General features: G+C 38.2%; 1 protein-coding gene across 1 annotated transcript; it reads left to right on the top strand.

Moving 5' to 3' along the window:
* Nucleotides 1-1,965: 1,965 nt before the first annotated feature.
* LOC103582787 (kelch-like protein 32) lies at nucleotides 1,966-15,922 on the top strand (the record flags this gene model as incomplete). Its single annotated transcript, XM_008564288.1, has 2 exons — nucleotides 1,966-2,662; nucleotides 15,864-15,922. Coding segments are annotated over exons 1-2 (744 nt in total), but the record flags the coding sequence as incomplete, so codon positions are not given.
* Between the last annotated feature and the right edge of the window lie 1,717 nt (nucleotides 15,923-17,639).

The following is a 17,639-nucleotide window of genomic DNA, read 5'->3' as shown; positions in this document are numbered from 1 at the left end:
CTTCTGGCAGACAATCGGTGATTGATGACTGGTATTTTTCTTTTGCAATGTCTTTGATTATTGCTGATGTTACCATATGCAGATATATATTTTTTCATCAGGTTGGTGCCTTATATAAATAAAAAATGCTGCCTTCTGGAAAAACATCTAGAGTGTCACGGGTCTGCCTCCTTGGTACCCAGTGATATTCTTTTTTCATTTCTCTTCACTTTGTAATTCATTAAAAGATGCAGTTCACTGCATATCAGAAGTAAATTCACTTCTTTCATTCACTTCATTCAGGAAGCTAAGACAAGCCCCCAAAGCACCTGCAACCAAATGGATGCAGAAACTCTGAAAGTCTGAAATCATCTAGTTTCTCAGAGAGTTTAGTGACTCTTTTTACCAGGATGAAAACCCAGCTTGTGTTTGCCAAGGAGCAGAGGTCTAAGAGTATCATATTTCCTTCTCCCTCCCCTGAGGACCTTTATCCCCCCAGTGATATGCATGATCTAAACAGGGAAGTCCAGAACCCCGATTCCATGGGTCAGAAAGCAAGTAAAACACAGTAAAATTATTTAATATTCTAATTCATTGTTTTACTTTTTCTTGCTAATTCCTTCAGATCCACATCTGTATTGTCCAGGAGATCTAGCTTAATGTAAATGCTGCTGAGAATAATTCATATCAAATATATTGATTGGAAATATTAGGTATACTTCTTTATGTTGGTATATGGGAAGGTTTGTCAAACTTAAATATTAAGTCACATTAATTAAATTGCTTCATATGCTCTATAAATGAATTGTTTTTTTGTGGATGGTATTTTTTAAAAATATTGTTTAATTTTGTTATTTGTGATTTAATGTACCTGCTTTAGTTTTAAGAAATTCTCTTTGCTTGGAGCCAAAAGTTCTTACTCCTTTCCTTCTTGAACGAGTCTGCAAGAGGAAATAGAAAGGTTAGAGTTACATTCTGCTCTTGTGTCCATAATACAAAGGTAATCTCCTCTATATCCTGTTTTTGTGAAAATAGCTCTAACAAATTTCCAGCCTCTTCCATGTGCAGATAACAACTTACATGTGCAGAAACACACCTCCAGTTTCTCAAGGTGAAAACTGATTGAGATAAAAAATTAAAATTGATAGGTTGCTATCTTTCTTTTCTTCTCTTGCTTCCTGACTGCTATATCTCCCAAAGGGGAGGGGGTTAAACGTCTTTTTTCTTTCTAAATCATTCTACTAGTGTCATATTGATTTTCTCTCAAGTACACCCTGTGGTCTCAGATGATCACATATTTTCTTATGTTACTCATATTGATACAGCACTTTGACTCACAGGTTGACATATATTACTTGAGCTGTGATGACAGTGCTCACTGTTGACATTTCCTGGTGGTGGGGTGTACCAAGCCTCTAAGGCATGAAACAGAAGGGAACAGGCTGTTTTACAACACAGTTTTTATTTTTTGTAAAGCAATTGCCATTCACTCCTAATGATATGCTAAGCCCTCCTCAGTGTTGCTTAACATAGTTTCTAAACCCTAAAACAATGTCTTGAGTTCTTTTGTGTCTCTCATAATACAGAAAAAAAAAAGTTTCTCATCTGGGTATCAAAATATTCCAGTGTTACACTGTAAGAAAAATTGTATTGGGCCAGCCCTGTGGCACACTCGGGAGAGTGTGGCGCTGGGAGCGCAGTGACGCTCCTGCCGCGGGTTCAGATCCTATATAGGAATGGCCAGTGCACTCACTGGCTGAGCGCGGTGCAGGCGACACCACACCAAGGGTTGCGATTCCCTTACCAGTCACGAAAAAGACAAAAAGAAAGAAAAATTGTATTAAAATGGTATTAAATGTCTGAAAGAATGCATGGTGATCCGCCTGTTTGCCACTGCTCTTGCTCTTTCTCTCCTACCTTTGTATTGTCCTCTCATGTCACTTCCCTCTGTTTCAGCTAGCCTTGAGGTGGTTGGAACACAGCTGCCATTACCAGTACATGGATGAGCTCCTGCAGTACATCCGCTTTGGCCTTATGGATGTGGATACTCTCCATACAGTTGCCCTGTCGCACCCCCTCGTCCAAGCAAGTGAGACCGCAACAGCCCTTGTCAACGAGGCCCTGGAATACCATCAGAGCATCTATGCACAGCCCGTCTGGCAGACTCGCAGGACCAAACCGCGGTTTCAGTCCGACACTCTGTATATCATTGGTGGGAAAAAGCGTGAGGTCTGTAAAGTCAAGGAACTTCGGTACTTCAATCCTGTTGATCAGGAGAATGCTCTCATAGCTGCCATTGCCAACTGGAGTGAGCTGGCTCCCATGCCCGTGGGCAGGAGCCACCACTGTGTGGCAGTCATGGGCGACTTCCTGTTTGTAGCAGGAGGGGAAGTTGAGCATGCCAGTGGCCGTTCCTGTGCCGTGAGGACTGCTTGTCGCTATGATCCCCGCAGTAATTCCTGGGCAGAGATAGCATCCATGAAAAACTGCCGGGAGCACTTCGTGCTGGCAGCCGTGGATGAATGCCTCTATGCAGTTGGGGGCAGAAATGAACTGCGCCAGGTTCTGCCTACAGTGGAGCGATATTGCCCCAAGAAGAACAAATGGACTTTTGTGCAGTCCTTTGACCGATCCCTTTCATGTCATGCTGGATATGTGGCTGATGGTCTTCTTTGGATATCAGGTAGAACATGCCTCATATGTTGGATTTATCAAAAACACTTTCCTTGAGGTATACATTTAAAAGTCAAGCTTTGTTAGTGTGGTCATGTGTAATTGAACAATTGAGCAAAGGATGCCATTTTAGCTAATTAACATTCATTTATTGAGCACCTACTCTATAGAGAACAATGTAATTGGAAGTAATTGACCTTTCTGTGACTTTCTGGGTGATTACAGGAGTAAAAATTCAAGATGAAAATTAATGGTCCATCACACCTGTTTTTCTACCAAACCTTCTGTTGTTCACATTGTCAGCTCTTGATTATTCATGGATTATATTGCACAGCTTGTGGTTTATCTAGGTTGCTTTGCTTTTTCTTCCACTCTTGGCTGCCCGACTAGGAGCCATTTCATCAGACAAGGCAGGAGAAGTCAAGCCCAGTAAATCCATTTTGCTGGGTATAGCAATGGATATATATCCAGGTAATAGTTATGCTGTGCATTGAGGGAAGGGATTTAAGTTACTAAAATAAGGTTTTTGTATTATATGTGATAGTACTTACTCATGCTATCCTAAACCTTCATTTCTATTTACTCTCCTGTTCTTACTGATTACTGGTGGGTACACAGTTTGAGCTTTATTTTAGTTTACCTTTTTTTTTTTCTTTCCAAAAAACGTTTTGATTATGGAGAAAGTAGAGAGAATAGTATAATGAACCCCATGTACTGAGAACCCCACTTCGGCAGTTATCCACTCATTGCCACTCTTATTTCATCCACACCCACATATGCCTTCCAGCCCCTCATAGCTGCCTTTTTGCTTGTACAGAAGGAGTCTGTGTGGCATATGTTATCTGCATCACACTATCAACCTATGTTTTCAATCCTATTATTGAGAAAGACCTCAAGTGTTCTCCTTTGAAAGGTGTGCCTCTAACAGGAGGAAGTCGCATCTTCTCCCAGTTGGAGGATACCCGTTTTGTAACCCAAATGGAACTTGTTGGATTCTTGTGTCATCAAAGACAAAGAGGAATAGAAAGATCAAATAACTTAAATATTAAGAGTAACTTTGATGTTTGTACTTAGAATAATCACTTTTAAGTACACCGGCAAAGGCTTTTCAGCTTTTGTCAATAATCATCTCTAGTTTTTTACTACCTACTTGGACAAAATTCTCCCTTGCATTTAAACTAAATTTGTTTGGATTCTGCCTATTTTTCCTTCTGCTGTTCTTCAATAACAAGGGAAATAGTCACAGTCTCAGTTTCTGTGGATGATGCCTCAATTATTGGAAATTCACTGATTTTTCACTGACAAAACCTAGCTCGTGTCAGGGTTTAAGTGCTCAATAAATTAACGAATAAAATTAAGACTAGGACTAAGGAGGAGGATAAATGAAGTGGACCCAATAGTTACTGGTCATACATACCAAATAAACATTAGAAATGTGTGTGTGTGTTAGTATATGTAGATATATTTAAATAAAAACCTCATTTATCTAATTTATCTAGTGACTTATTCCTTTTTCTTTAAATGTATACTTCAGCAGTTAAGAAAATAACTACCAGGGCTCTGCCCTGTTAGCTTTGCTGAAGAACTTCAAACTAGGCTGCAAATAAGTCTTTGCTAAAAGAAGAAACAGATCTGTCTGTACTTGAACAACGAAAAGATGGGATTACAAAATCAATGCAATTTATGTTTTCTCTCAATATACATTACTTCCATTGACTCATTTAGTTAATGTACTGTATTCCTAAATTTTGCATTGCATTTTCCAAATTTCGTATGAATTTCCCATAAATATTCTAATAAATATTCCTTCTTTTTTGGTTATAAAACCTAGCTTAAAAAAAAAATGCTGTAGTTTCCATTACATAGTCTTAAGGATATGATCTGCTTAATACCTTCTTCAGTGGGGCTTAAGAAAGCACAGAAGTTCATCTTAGTTCCATCATCCTGGTGTCAAGCTCACTTCCCTTTCAATGTGGGTCTACGTTTCCATTTCCATTTTATTAAATCTATCAACTTATTACAGATCTTATTGCTATCTCACTTTGTTTTTCTCCTACTGTGAAAGGAAATGCTTTTTCTTTGTTCTTTTTTTGCACTAATGTATGCTGCTTGTGTTAACCATATTTAATGAAAACAATCACAATTTTCTCAGGTTTGTTTCTCCCTACTGTGTACTCAAGATGAGAAATTCACTTTCCTGTGTACAGTACAATACCTTTAATTGGAAAGAAGAGGAAATCGCCAGTGACATTTCTAATACCTTCAGTCGTCTGCCTCTTTCCTCGGGCCCAGCTTATAATAAATCAATTGTGAATCTAACCACGAATAGGGAGGGGTGACTAGATTTGCTAATGGGCCCCTTAAAAAAAAAGACAGGTGTATTTCACCCTGCCTATGATTGATTTAGAAGTGTTAACCTGATTTATTGGAACAGATGAAAATGTTGGAAGCTATTCTTTATCCTTTACCAAATAATCAAGTATTTCCAATTTAATTGATGAGAGATTGAGTCATCTCCATCCTTCTGATATTTTGCAAGCTTTGCCAGAGGTGGAGGTGGTATGGATTATAGAATGTGGATTTTAGGGGCTTAGTTCTGTTCCAGAGAACACAAAATGAATAGAGACTCTTCTTTAGAGACTCAACATTTCGAGAGTGCTCTCTCCCTCCCCCTTTTTCTGGTCATTTTGGGGTCAGGACATCTTGAAACCTGTCCATAGTTTTAAAGATGTGACAAGCAAAGAGGAATTCAGAAAATTGGGCTGCATGGATATCCCCATTTGCATTTAATTTAAGATGTTAGAGATAGTCAAATTTTACAGGCTCCTGTAGCATTTCACATTGTGACCCAATTCACAAATGTCCCTTTCCATTTCAATTTGAAATTCATAGTATTGAAGTAAAACAAGCATTAAATATCCTTTGCAGCTGTGTTTTAAAATATATGCTCTGTTGTAAGGTGTAGTTTGTGAACTACTAAAAAGATCCTTGGTTTCGTTTGTTTGTTTGTTTGTTTGTGAGGGAAAATTAATCCTGAGCTTATCTTTCAAAACAACTTATCTTTTCATTTTTATCAAATGGCAGCAAGATGAGAAACTAACCACAAAATTAGTACTTTAAAACTATAAAAATAAGAAAAATGTTATTGCATTTAGTCAAAAGCAATATTTAGTGCTTGCTTGATTCTCTTGTTGAATACTACATCCTTATAAAGTGTAGTGCTGGGACATAGATAAATAAGATTAATTCAGCAAACACAATTCCTGCCCTCTAGGAGCTGACAATCAAAGGGTATTTCAGATATTTCATTAATGAAAGAACATTTGTTAAAGCTTCTTCAACTCCCTAGAAGCTATGTGTATTTTCGTCTTGATTAAATTTATATAAAGTTTGCATTGCCCCATTTTAAGTAATTTCAATTTATTCAAACCTAATAAAGGGACTTTGGTTTTTCTAATCATTAAAATTAGAACAATGTAAAATTTCATTAACATTTTAAAAATACCATTGCTTTACTTTACTATATCTGTGCAGATATCATTTTACTTGCATCTAAACAATTATATACAAAATATTGGGAGCTAACATCAGGCGTAGCAGAGACCAGGTTGTAGTGGGCTGAGATCATAGACCCTGGTCACACATACACACGTGAGACTTCCTCCACTTCTTACCAATCATGAGATCTGAGCAAAGTTTTTAACCTCTCTAAATCCTGTTCTGGAATAGTGCTGGAGCAACAAAGTAGAGTATAATAGAGGGAACGAACTTTTAAACAGATAATTATAATATAGAAGGTGATGGGCAATGATAGAAGTCTTTCCAGAGTACAGAAGTAGTGCAAAGCAGGGAGTAATTATTGCAGGTGGTATGAAAGGTAGCACCTCCAGCCTAACTGGGCCATTGGCCATTTTCTACTTATCCATTGACTCCTCCCTGTCCTCACGTTTGAACTTTATGGTCGAATCATTTCAATAATTCTTTTGCTCTCTAGCAAAACATGCAGTGTTGGACAAGTGCAGCAAACCACTTTGTCTTTGCCTGTACCTGGGCAGCTGAGCCTGTGGGCTTGGGGTGGGTATATACCCAGCTCACCAAGCACAGTGGCACTCTCAGCCTCTCCATACCCTATTCCCACTCTCTCACCCCTCTCCTCCACTGGCTCTAACTTCCTCACTTTCTTCATGATCCCCTCCCCTCAGACTCAGAGAGAGGACCTTGTCTTCTGTTTCTCAGAGCAAATGTAAATGAGATAATATGAAGAGGAGGAAGAAAGTGGGAGGAGACAGATGGGCAAGAGATTGTCTGGAAAAAGGCCAAGGGCAAAAGGTTGGGAAACACTAGTAAGGAGGGTACAGTGTGTGTGTGTGGGGGGGGGGCAGGACTAAGGAAGGAGGCTGAGAGTGCAGGATGAGCAAGGTCAGAGAAGGAGGAGGAGGAGGTCAAAGGAGAGGAGGAGGAGGAGGGGTAAAACCAAAACCCAAACAGAAAGGTGCGGTGAGTGAGAGCTGTCCAATACTACAGGGACATCAAGGTCCAAACTATTGCCACTGCATTTTTCAATGCAGTGGAAGAAGGTGAAAACTAGAATACTGTAGTTTAAGGTTTGATTGGAAAGTGAAGTAGAGGGCCGGCCCGGTGGGAGTGTGGCGGCACTCCCGCCGAAGGTTCGGATCCCACATACAGACCGGTTCCCGCTCACTGGCTGAGCGAGGTGTGGGAGCAACACCGAGGGTTGCGATCCTGTTGCCGGTCCCGGTTCGGTACGGGCGCGACACTGAGGGTTGCGATCCGTTGCCGGACACGAAAAAAGACAAAAAGGAAAAAAAAAAAAGAAAGTAAAGTAGAAACCACAGGTGTAGAATACATTGGGATAAAGGCCCTCTTTGCCTGTTACCCATGAACAGGGTCTCATCTTAGCTTCATTCCCTCAATCTGAGCTTATCAGACAATTTTCCAATTATCATGTGGCTTCCTGTATACTCCTATGTACAGGAAGAGAATGTGCCGTTTCTAGGTACACACATATTTCAGTCCATAAGACAGCCACATTCTTTCATTATAAATTAATAAACAATATTTTGGCTTTAAGAAGAAAAAAGGAGATTAGGAAGGAAAGAAAAGAGGGAAGAAAGGGGGAAGTTTGGCTGAGAACACAAGAGAATAGCTAGAAGAGGAAATCCAAGGCCAAAGGAGTATTTTAAAATTTTTTTAAGGATGAAAATGTATTAATCAAATTTGTTGAAAAGGGAAAGAAGTGAGTGAAATTGAAGATTTGGGGAAGAGGGGCATCCATTTGGTTGGTAAATGCTGAGAGCATCTTCTAGGTACCAGGAATGGTGACAAGTCCTGGGGATACAATATCCACAAGAGACATAGAGTCCTTAACAGGCAGGAAGGAGTTGGAGAGGGGGTTGGGTCTTGCACATGGGAAGAAAGAGACCATCAAAGTCTAAGCCTGGAGGAAAGGAGATGATGAGTGTGGCAGTAGGTAAGCTCACAGTGAGGGGCAGGAACCTGAGGAGGTTCCTTGTTGATGGATTTAAGTAAGAGACGGGAGTGCTCTGTTGAGATTGAGCCATGTCAGAACTAGGTAGAGAGCCTGAGAAGAGTGCTTAGAAAAAGCCTCTGAGAGAAAACAGAGAGGGGACTGACAGGTTAATAAATAATTAAGTGTTCAGAGCCCATATTTAAGATTGGAAACCAAAAAATTGTGATGGCCCCATTTGCAAATTTCTGCCTATTTTTTGGTGGTGTTCCGCAGAGAACTGGAGAAGGCAGATCCTTGGTTCACTTGTGATGGAAAGTTTCTAGGCTGAGAATAGCCTGGAGGATCCTACTGGAAGGAGTTCAGCAAGCTGGGATCCCAGTTAGGTGAGAGTCCAGGATGGAAGGTTTGCTTGAAGGGGAGCCATGAGTGTTGTGGGAGTAAGTATGTAACATAATGCCCATTTGTTTCCCCTGAGGCAGCTGTCACATGATGAAGCCACCTGCCTGGAAGAGGTTTGGAGCTTGATAACTTGATATGTTCACTTAAAAGTTCCTAGTGAATTGGAACGTTCACTAAGAACTAAGTATTTGGGGCCAGCCCAGTGGCGCACTGGAGAGTGCGCTGATTGGGAGCGCGGCGGTGCTCCCGCCGAGGGTTCAGATCCCATGTGGAGACCGGTTCCCGCTCACTGGCTGAGCGCGGTGTGGGCGCAACACCAAGGTTGCGATCCCGTTGCCGGTCCCTGGTACGGGCGTGACACCGAGGGTTGCGATCCCATTACCAGTCAGTAAAAAAAGACAAAAAGGAATAAAAAAAGAAAAGAAGTAAGTATTTGTTGCTTTAGATTCTAGCCACCAGCTGCCCCAGCACTTACATTTTCTCTTTTCATTTTGCTCCAACCTTTACTGCTCCCTGCCTCCCCGTTTGAAAGAGATTAAAACAAAACCACTACAGTATTGAACTGAGATGGAAGTCAAACAGAAATCAACTATTCTACGATGCTTTTTGAAAAGCTAAAATGGTTTGAAGGAAAGAAAGTGTCAGGTCACCTACATCATCCAAAAATAATTAACAAAGCTTTCATCCTAAACCGACCTACCTGTATCCTGAAGAAATAGCACTTGGTTTATTCTCATATCACTTCCCAGGAAATGAGGCTTAAAGAGGTAAAATGACTTCCCAGATCACACAGCTAGTATCTGACAAAGTTAGAATTTGAACTCCATGTCTCTGTTTAGTTTGCTTATAATTGACACATAAAAATTGTACGTGTTTATGGGGTACAATGTGATGTTTAGATACATGTATGCATTGTATCATGATCAAATCAGGGTAGTTAGCATATCCATCCCTTGAAACATTTATCATTTCTTTGTAGTGATAACATTAAAGATCCTCTTTTCTAGCTCTCTACTATGTAATGGAACATCATAACTTATTCTTCCTATCTAACTGTAGCTTTGTACCCGTCTCTCTGGTTTTTTAAACTGTGCTTTTCCCACTAAACCACTAGTTGTTCATCATTACAGCAAATGTCTGAAAAACATGTTTAAATTGTAAAACAGAACTTCCAAATGATACAACTGAAAGTAAATGATACACATAAGAAAAATGATCCCTGGAGATTTGTTTAGAATCAACAGGCATTTGATTGTCTTTAAGTGCTTCACTGTCTCTCTCAGGGCACAGAACTGAGACATGTAATGTCTTCCTTTTTGTGCTTCTGTAGTTCAGTTTCTCAGACATAAACAGCAACACAAAGTTAAAATGTAAACAGAAACTTAGTGACAATATGGCTTAAGCTAGATGATTGTTTTCTGAAAGGATTACATGTTATAAGTATAGTAGGCTACTGGCCATTAAAGTTGGTAGTTTCAGTACAGTAGTCCAAAAAAAAAAATGTCCAAACTGTTGACTCCAGAATTCCTCTCATGGTGAGAACTGCCTATGTTTAGATGATCCATTTGTGTCTGTCTAGATGGGTCTAGAAGAAGAGGGTAGCATAAAGTGTGAGCTGCATTGCTCTATTAAGATTATGCAAAGTTATTTTCTTTTATTCCCAAGAGGAGAGATGATTAACGGTAATGTAATGAGGCTACATCATGGAAATGGGAAATGGCTAAAGAATTTGGTTGATGGTGGGAGGGAGATAAAAAGCCCAACTAGAATGCAGCAAAGCCAGGACACTAAATATACAGACAGAGGTGACCTCGAGAGTATAACTCTGCTGGGAATGTGCAGAAATCTTTGGAGGCAGCATTTTGACTTTCTACAGAATGAGGAACGGGAATTAGATTAAATTTTATTGAGATTTTTCAAGGGTAGGTGACCCTAGTTGACATCCGCCTTGTGGGAGATTTTACTCTTTTATCATTTTATTTATTTAAAACAACACATGGTACATACTTTACATATTTCTGGGTCATAAGTTTATACCTGTTCATTCTAGATGACATAAATATAATTTATATTTTCAAGTGCTGCAACCTTTTCTTTATAGATATTTTGCAAATTTGAGACTTTTTTTGCAGGTTTTGAGTATATTAATTACTTAGTCATTTGTGTGGGTTCCTGAAGTATGACAGAAATAATATGGATACTAGTTTGAATTTAACACATAAATTAAGTATGCTCCTATTCAAAATGCTAATTTAGTAAAAATACTGTTGGCTATAATTGTTTATGTAGTATTATTAATATCCTGAAAATATGGACAGTCTAACATTATCTAAAAATACATAATACAAAAATTTATTTTTGCATTTATTGTAAATATTCCCATGATGTCACTTTTACCAAGGGCTAATAAGTTTAGTTCTATAAAAAAAAGACTAAAATGAAGTCAGACTTAATGCCAGGTCGTTCTTTAAGTGATTAAACTAATTGTGAAGTTTTAGTCTTTTGATAATTGGAGCAAGTTTGTGGAAGAGGAGCTTAAACTATTAAAGAGGAAAAAAGTCCTTGGATACCCACATAAACCAGCCAGTAATTCTGGTTACTAGGAAAAAAATCACAGGAAATCTACTTCAGACTAAAAAATTCACTCATTTATTAGTTCAGTATTCCACACATAGGTATTTGTACGTTTTATGGAAATGGTAAGAAATTTCAATAAACAAATGGCTACAGTATTGTAGTAAACTTCCCTTATGGATTGCCTCCACGCCATGTGCTCTAGTTCATCTAAAACCCATGAGGAAGATGTAGCCCTCTCTGTTTTGCGTATGAGGAACCTGAGCTTGGCTGTGTTAAATGGCTCCCCCAAGGACACATTCACAAAAGAGTCCATTTAATCCCACAGCCTGTCCAGAAACTCTTCCCGAAGACCACCGTGAAGTTGGGCACTGCAGGCCTCCAAGAGAGTTTCAGAGAACTTGAGTTGGTTTTCCTCAATCCTGAATTTGCTGGCAGAATTCCAAGCTGGAGCATGCTCCAATCTATGAGCATGGAAATGATCAATTTTTTGCATCCTTCTCTGTCTTAGTTGTGCACCAGCACTGCATTAGGAACCATGGGCTTCTCCTAGAGTTTACTGCAGGACTCTCTATTATCAACATGTATTTTTTTGTCCTTAGGAAAAAAAAATTAGCAGTGCCATCCGACTTGACCCACTTCGACCAAAGAGCAGTGACAGCAGTTTTTGTAAGCACCTATTTTATAGACCCTGTTAACATCGACCAGTTGTTGCTTTTGAGCACAATATGAGTTTGAGAGTAGGTGATTTTGGTAGCAAAGACAAAGGTTGCTTGTTTGGCAGTCACTTGTCATTCTCTCTCCGGTATGCATTCATCCATTTGTCACAACATTTTAGGGGGAGTTGTACAGGAAAGCTTAAGAAAAATGCTTTACTCTTGTCTTGATGATAGAAAGCATTTCTCACTGCTGGTAGCAAAGTGGTAACTTTTCATTCCTTCTGGCAATTTTTAAAGACTTATTTGACTTTGGGGGAACCTGCAGTATATCTTTACGTCACAGTTCAAAAGTATAAGACAGGTTGCTCATTTTCAATTTTGGCTGAAAAGTCTTAACTTTGACTGTGGCACTTGAAAGTTAGAGAAAACTTGATTTTAAAAATGGATGCTGATTCAAGATGGCATATTTAATGACAGATGTATCTATGCAAAGCTGTTAAGATGCAGATTATCCCCCCTGGGGTGGGGGAGGGAGATCAAAACTGCCAATCTATAAAATATACTCAATAGAGGAAGGCATGGAATCTATCTTTGCAAGTGCTTTGATTGCAGGGGACAGTATAGCAGCATGTGGCATCATAACCCAGAGCAGACAAATCAGCTTGATGACTTTTAAAGCCAGGAATACTGCTGCAGGCAAGGGTACTCCAGTCTGGTAGAAATTAAAACATATAGAGACTATTATTAATTCCATATCTATTTTTGTATAGTCAAATCTGTATGCAAATCCTTAGAATCTCATTTCAGCAGATTAATCTAAAAGTGAAGAGTGTTATGTGAAGGGCTTGTGATGATAAAGCACTGTAAATGAGTAACACTGCTAGAGAAGTGTGGGCTGCAAACTTGGATTTCTTTTGTAAATTTATTTAAAAAATAAATTAAAGGAGTGGATTTTATTTAAATGACCATTTGTAAATTATTTCAAAGGGGAAAGCAATAGAACCAATTTCTAAGGTTTTCCTATGCAAAAGTTACCGCACTAGGTTTGTTAGGCACCTCCTGTGGTTTAACATTCTAGGGGTAATCAACCAAATAACTAACTGGGACTTTTATTTTTATTCCCAACTAGTAATCTGATATCTCATTTTAAACATTGTCTGTGTGTGACAATTTGTTTGTTGTTATAAGGAATCTAATTACAGAGCGCAGATTAAAAAAACATTGTACTATAGATGCATCTGTGGAAGACAGTAAATAATAATTCTGAAGAGCATGGAGATAAATTGTGTTTTTCTCTCTCTCCTCTTGGAAGAGGGGATGTAATAACTACATTCTCATCCTTGGTTGTACATTTAATCTATAATGGGCAGAATCTGATACATACAGTAGTGTAAATATTTTCAAATAGTGTCATAAAACAGATGGTTTACTGCAGTAGATATTAATTTGGTCTCATATTTCTAAAACAAGTAGAAAAACTTTCAGAGTTTTAAAATAATGGGTGGGAGTTTATGCTCTGTTTCCTTTCAAGTGGAGAAATGATTTTAGGTGAGCTGGACATTAATCTGGTGTTTATGGCCCAGATCAAAAGCACTGGCAATCATTTTAACCTTGAAGACTTGTGAGGTCTCAATGGATTTGATTATTCTCGTGTAGTTATGCTGAGAAAGAATTATTGAACATTCCGTTTTCTAATCACACTAGAAAGGGAAGATTGGGAGTAAAAGCAAACATACCTCTTTATTTATTTTGATATACATCTTGACTCTATGTAGAATTTTAAGCCTCAGCTTTCTTAAGTATGTTTCTTTCTTTAAAATTTTATTTTAGAGATGAGACATTCAATGAGTAATCCAGAGAAGACTTTCTTTGAGGGCAGGAAGCTCATTTCTCTTTGTTCTTTTTCCTCTACAGACAGAGCTTTTGTTGCTCTTAAAAATGTTTGTAATCTTCAGAAAGAAAAAAATAGCCCTCCAGTTAATAATAGCCAAGGTCAATTACATGAAAGATATAATCTCCTTACTGAGGTTGAGTGGGAAAGCAGTGATGGGCCTGGACAGGTTCCCTCCCCTTTATGTATCCATTAGTATTGATTGATTATTCCAGCTCAGTTGAGGATTAGGCACTAATCCTCTAGATTCTAGTTGACTTGACTCCTGGCCATGGAGTTGATGGTGGTGACCTATTCAAAGTACTTGAACCATCACAGCAAGAATTCCACTGGACAAAGTTAAACAGATGAGAAAGACTTTATTCAAGACTATTGCAATAGGGGAGAGAGATCAGAATGCAGGTTGAAATCAACTCCATCAAAACAAGAGGTTTTTAAGAGGATGTGTTTTAAGCACTAGATGAGTTCATGGAAAAGTACTGAAGGACTTTTGCAGAAAGGTTGATCACTGGGTGTTAAGCACATTCATTTATTCCTGAGTTTGCAAATTTTTTCTCTGTGATTAGGCCATCTGTGTTTGCTAATTGGTGTCTATCAAAGTTAGGCTCCTGTACTCCCATAGAAACTGGGAGATAGGGCACAGTCTTCCTTAATGGTTACATTTCAAGGAGATGGCTCCCAGGTCATTAAGGAAAATACTCTTGGATTGTAAAAGTGGAAAACAGCTTTTAAAATGATTTACTTCTCAAAGAGGCAGAGAAAGAATTTACAATTGTAAGTTTTCTAAAGTAAATGCTCTAAGAAAGCCTAGAGTTAGGAAGCAGCCTGTCTAGTTTAGTCAAGCTGGGCAAATGTAATGTTTTGGTCAGTATTGTAATAGTACACATTTTTTAAATTCAAAAAATTCCAATAGGAAACTTTTTTTGTCTGGCTCAGTTTTAGATCTTTATTGCAAACTTAGCTGGTTCTTTGTGATACTTACTAAAATAAGAATGTCATTCATTTTACACCAGTTTTTAGAACTTTGTATAAGGCAATATTTATAAAGAGATTTTTTTGGGGGCCCCACATTCCTCTTATTTTATTACCTAACACTCAGTATCTACTGGTGTTATTTCCTACTGTGGTGTTTGATGTGTTGTTTTTTTTTTTAAGAGTTTTTCCATTTGATGGTAAAAATTCAAGTAAAATTAATAATTTCTGGGCAATACAAGGCTCACTGTACACTACAAGCATGAAAAGAAGTATGAGGACAAATAGGAGAAACTCAGCTGGAAGTGTGACGATTATTTAGTGATTCTTGATTAAGCAGGTGTCAAGTCTCTTGGATGTAAGTAATTATCATGAGGGCTTCAAAAAGTTGACTGCAACATCAGCTGCACTGGAGAACTCTGTCCAGTAAGTTCAACATTAGCCACATGTAGTTCACTGAGCACTTGAAATGTGGCTAATCTGCATTGAGATGTGCTGTGTCAAATACACACTAGACTTTGAAGACTTAGTATAAAAAAAGAATATGAAATATCTCAATAATTTTTTACATTGATTTTATATTGAAATGATAATATTTTGGCTATATCAAGGTAAATAAAATTTATTACTATTAAATTTAATTTCACTGTTTTTATTTTTTTAATGAGTTACTGGAAAATTTTTAATTGCATATGTGACTTGCATTTGTGGTTCTTCTTATATTCTATTAGACAGCACTGGCTCTAGATCTCTTCTAATAAGTAATACCCTTTGTTAGATATGGTTCTTCCAAAGAGATGTCAAGATAGCACTGGTAGTGTACAGAGGTAGAGCATTAAAGTTGCCAATTTAGCTAAGGACAAGTATTTTCCATGTAACTATGTCCCTGGCATAAATTGTATAAAGATTTATCTATGTGTACTATGTTCACCCCACTCCCTTGCTGTACTTTACCTCTAATTCTGGCCATGCAGAGCTGCTCGCTTGCCATAATTGGTAATGTCAGCATACTTGTTGCTTGCTCTCATCTGGATTGCCTCAGAAATGTTTTTTGAAAATGAAACTGCTTCAACAATAAGCTTCTTAATTATGTCATGGGTTCACCATGAGGGTATACAAACATCCTCAGCAGTAGCTAATTTTCCTTTAATTGTATCTCGTTCTTATGTTGGAATATTCTATTTCTTATTCATGAAAAACTCTAACACATGTTAATCCATTACAGGTGGAGTAACTAACACGGCACAATATCAGAACAGACTAATGGTATATGAACCTAACCAGGTAAGAATCATATAAGAAAAGCTCATTACCATAATTAAAATGAATTTTAAAAGATTTCCATGGTAATTAGTAATGGGAAGTCTAAGGAATGCTAAGTCTGTACACACGCACATGCATCTTAAGCTTATAAAGAGAAAAGAAAGCATCTGGATAAACTGCATTCTGGTTCCTTTTTTTGTTGTTGTTACAGAATTTCAGCTCCTCAAGCTTTATGCGATACACAATGCTTCATTCTTTCAGAGTTTTGTGTAATGTAAAAAGGATTTTGATTGTCCTGCTGCTATGTCTTTCTGGAATGGGTAGCATTCTAGGAGGGGAATATGCTTATGACTTCAAATAAATTAATATTACTTAACTTAATATAACCAAAATGTCCTAGCACAGCATCTAGGGCAAGTCTGAAGTAGAAGTATCTGAAGACTTTGAGTATGTTTTTCATCTATCAGCTGGAGTGGGGCCTGAATTAGAAGCATTTTGATGATGCCTGTCCCTTCTTCTGTTTACTTCTCATGCACACTTAATGACTTTTTCTCCCAGAACTATTTTTATTCTTTTTCCCCTACCAAAATATCTATGTATGACTTTGGCAAATGTCTGCTGAATTTTGCCATTTCTATGATTTTGGTAGTGTAAATATTTTTCTTGATCATGACAATATTCCAAAATGATTTAATATAGGGGTTTAATATTCATCAGCTGAAGATAATGGGATATGAAACAACAGGTTGGCTTTTGCAATCTGAGTGAAGATTGGCCACCAAATGTATGTGTATAGTGACCTCAGCGTACCTGGTATTTTTTTTTATTTTGACAATTTATTTGGTTCTGAATTTAATGAAGGCATTTCTCTCTTTGCGAGTGTGTTTCCTGATGTCATTAGAAGCTGTAGATTTCAGAGACCTAATGTCCATGGGTCAGCTGCCTCAAGAGGGATCATTAATTGCAGTTGCTTGAGTTTGGTGCACATGTGGTTAAAGACGAAGAAGGTGTTAATATTTTTCAAATGAGTTCTGTTTCATGTTTGTACACACATGCTCTTTTTAAAAATTCTGCTGGCATATTGTTTACGGTGGGTACTGGCAAACATCACATCTGCTTGCATCTTGCTCAGAATCTCAATAACTCTATCATTCAGCCCTGGTGCTTATTTCTCATCTAGGCCTTTGTGGAGAGTCGATAATGCCTGCCATCTGCCACAGAGCACATCGCTACCTGCCAACAGGCAGGCTGGGTGACCTCTGCTTCCCCACCACTGATTAGTATTCACACGCTAGCTTATTAAGAATGACCCCACCAGGCCTCTCTGTTTCTTTGCCTTTGCAGCGGTTGGCGGCTCACCTGGCAGGCACTGCAGTAAAGGAAGCTAAAGATATAATCAGGGGATGCAGGCAGTCTTTGCAAACCAGATGGCATCCATAGTCTTGTGGCAGGGGACCGGACTGCTAATGCAAACATTGGTTCCTAATACTGTGATGGGTTGTCTCTTAGAAAGCACCTAAGAAAAGCATCATCAGAGTTTTGAGTTAAATTCACTCATGTGTAATATATTAAAGCTATTTCTTAGCAAAATATCTGAAAGGCTTCACTGTTTTATTAAAGAAGATGTTTGATTGGAAGGAGATTCTTATTATGACATGTTCAAACAGGGGGAGCAGATAAATGCAAGCCTTTTGATCTGTACAAACCACTTTTTTTTTTTTTTTTTTTTTCCTTTTTG

The sequence above is a fragment of the Galeopterus variegatus genome, unplaced genomic scaffold, assembly GCF_000696425.1.
Source record: "Galeopterus variegatus unplaced genomic scaffold, G_variegatus-3.0.2 Scaffold17897, whole genome shotgun sequence".
NCBI lineage: Eukaryota > Metazoa > Chordata > Mammalia > Dermoptera > Cynocephalidae > Galeopterus > Galeopterus variegatus.
Note: the sequence above shows the minus strand (reverse complement) of the source record. Positions and strands in the feature narration are given on the sequence as shown.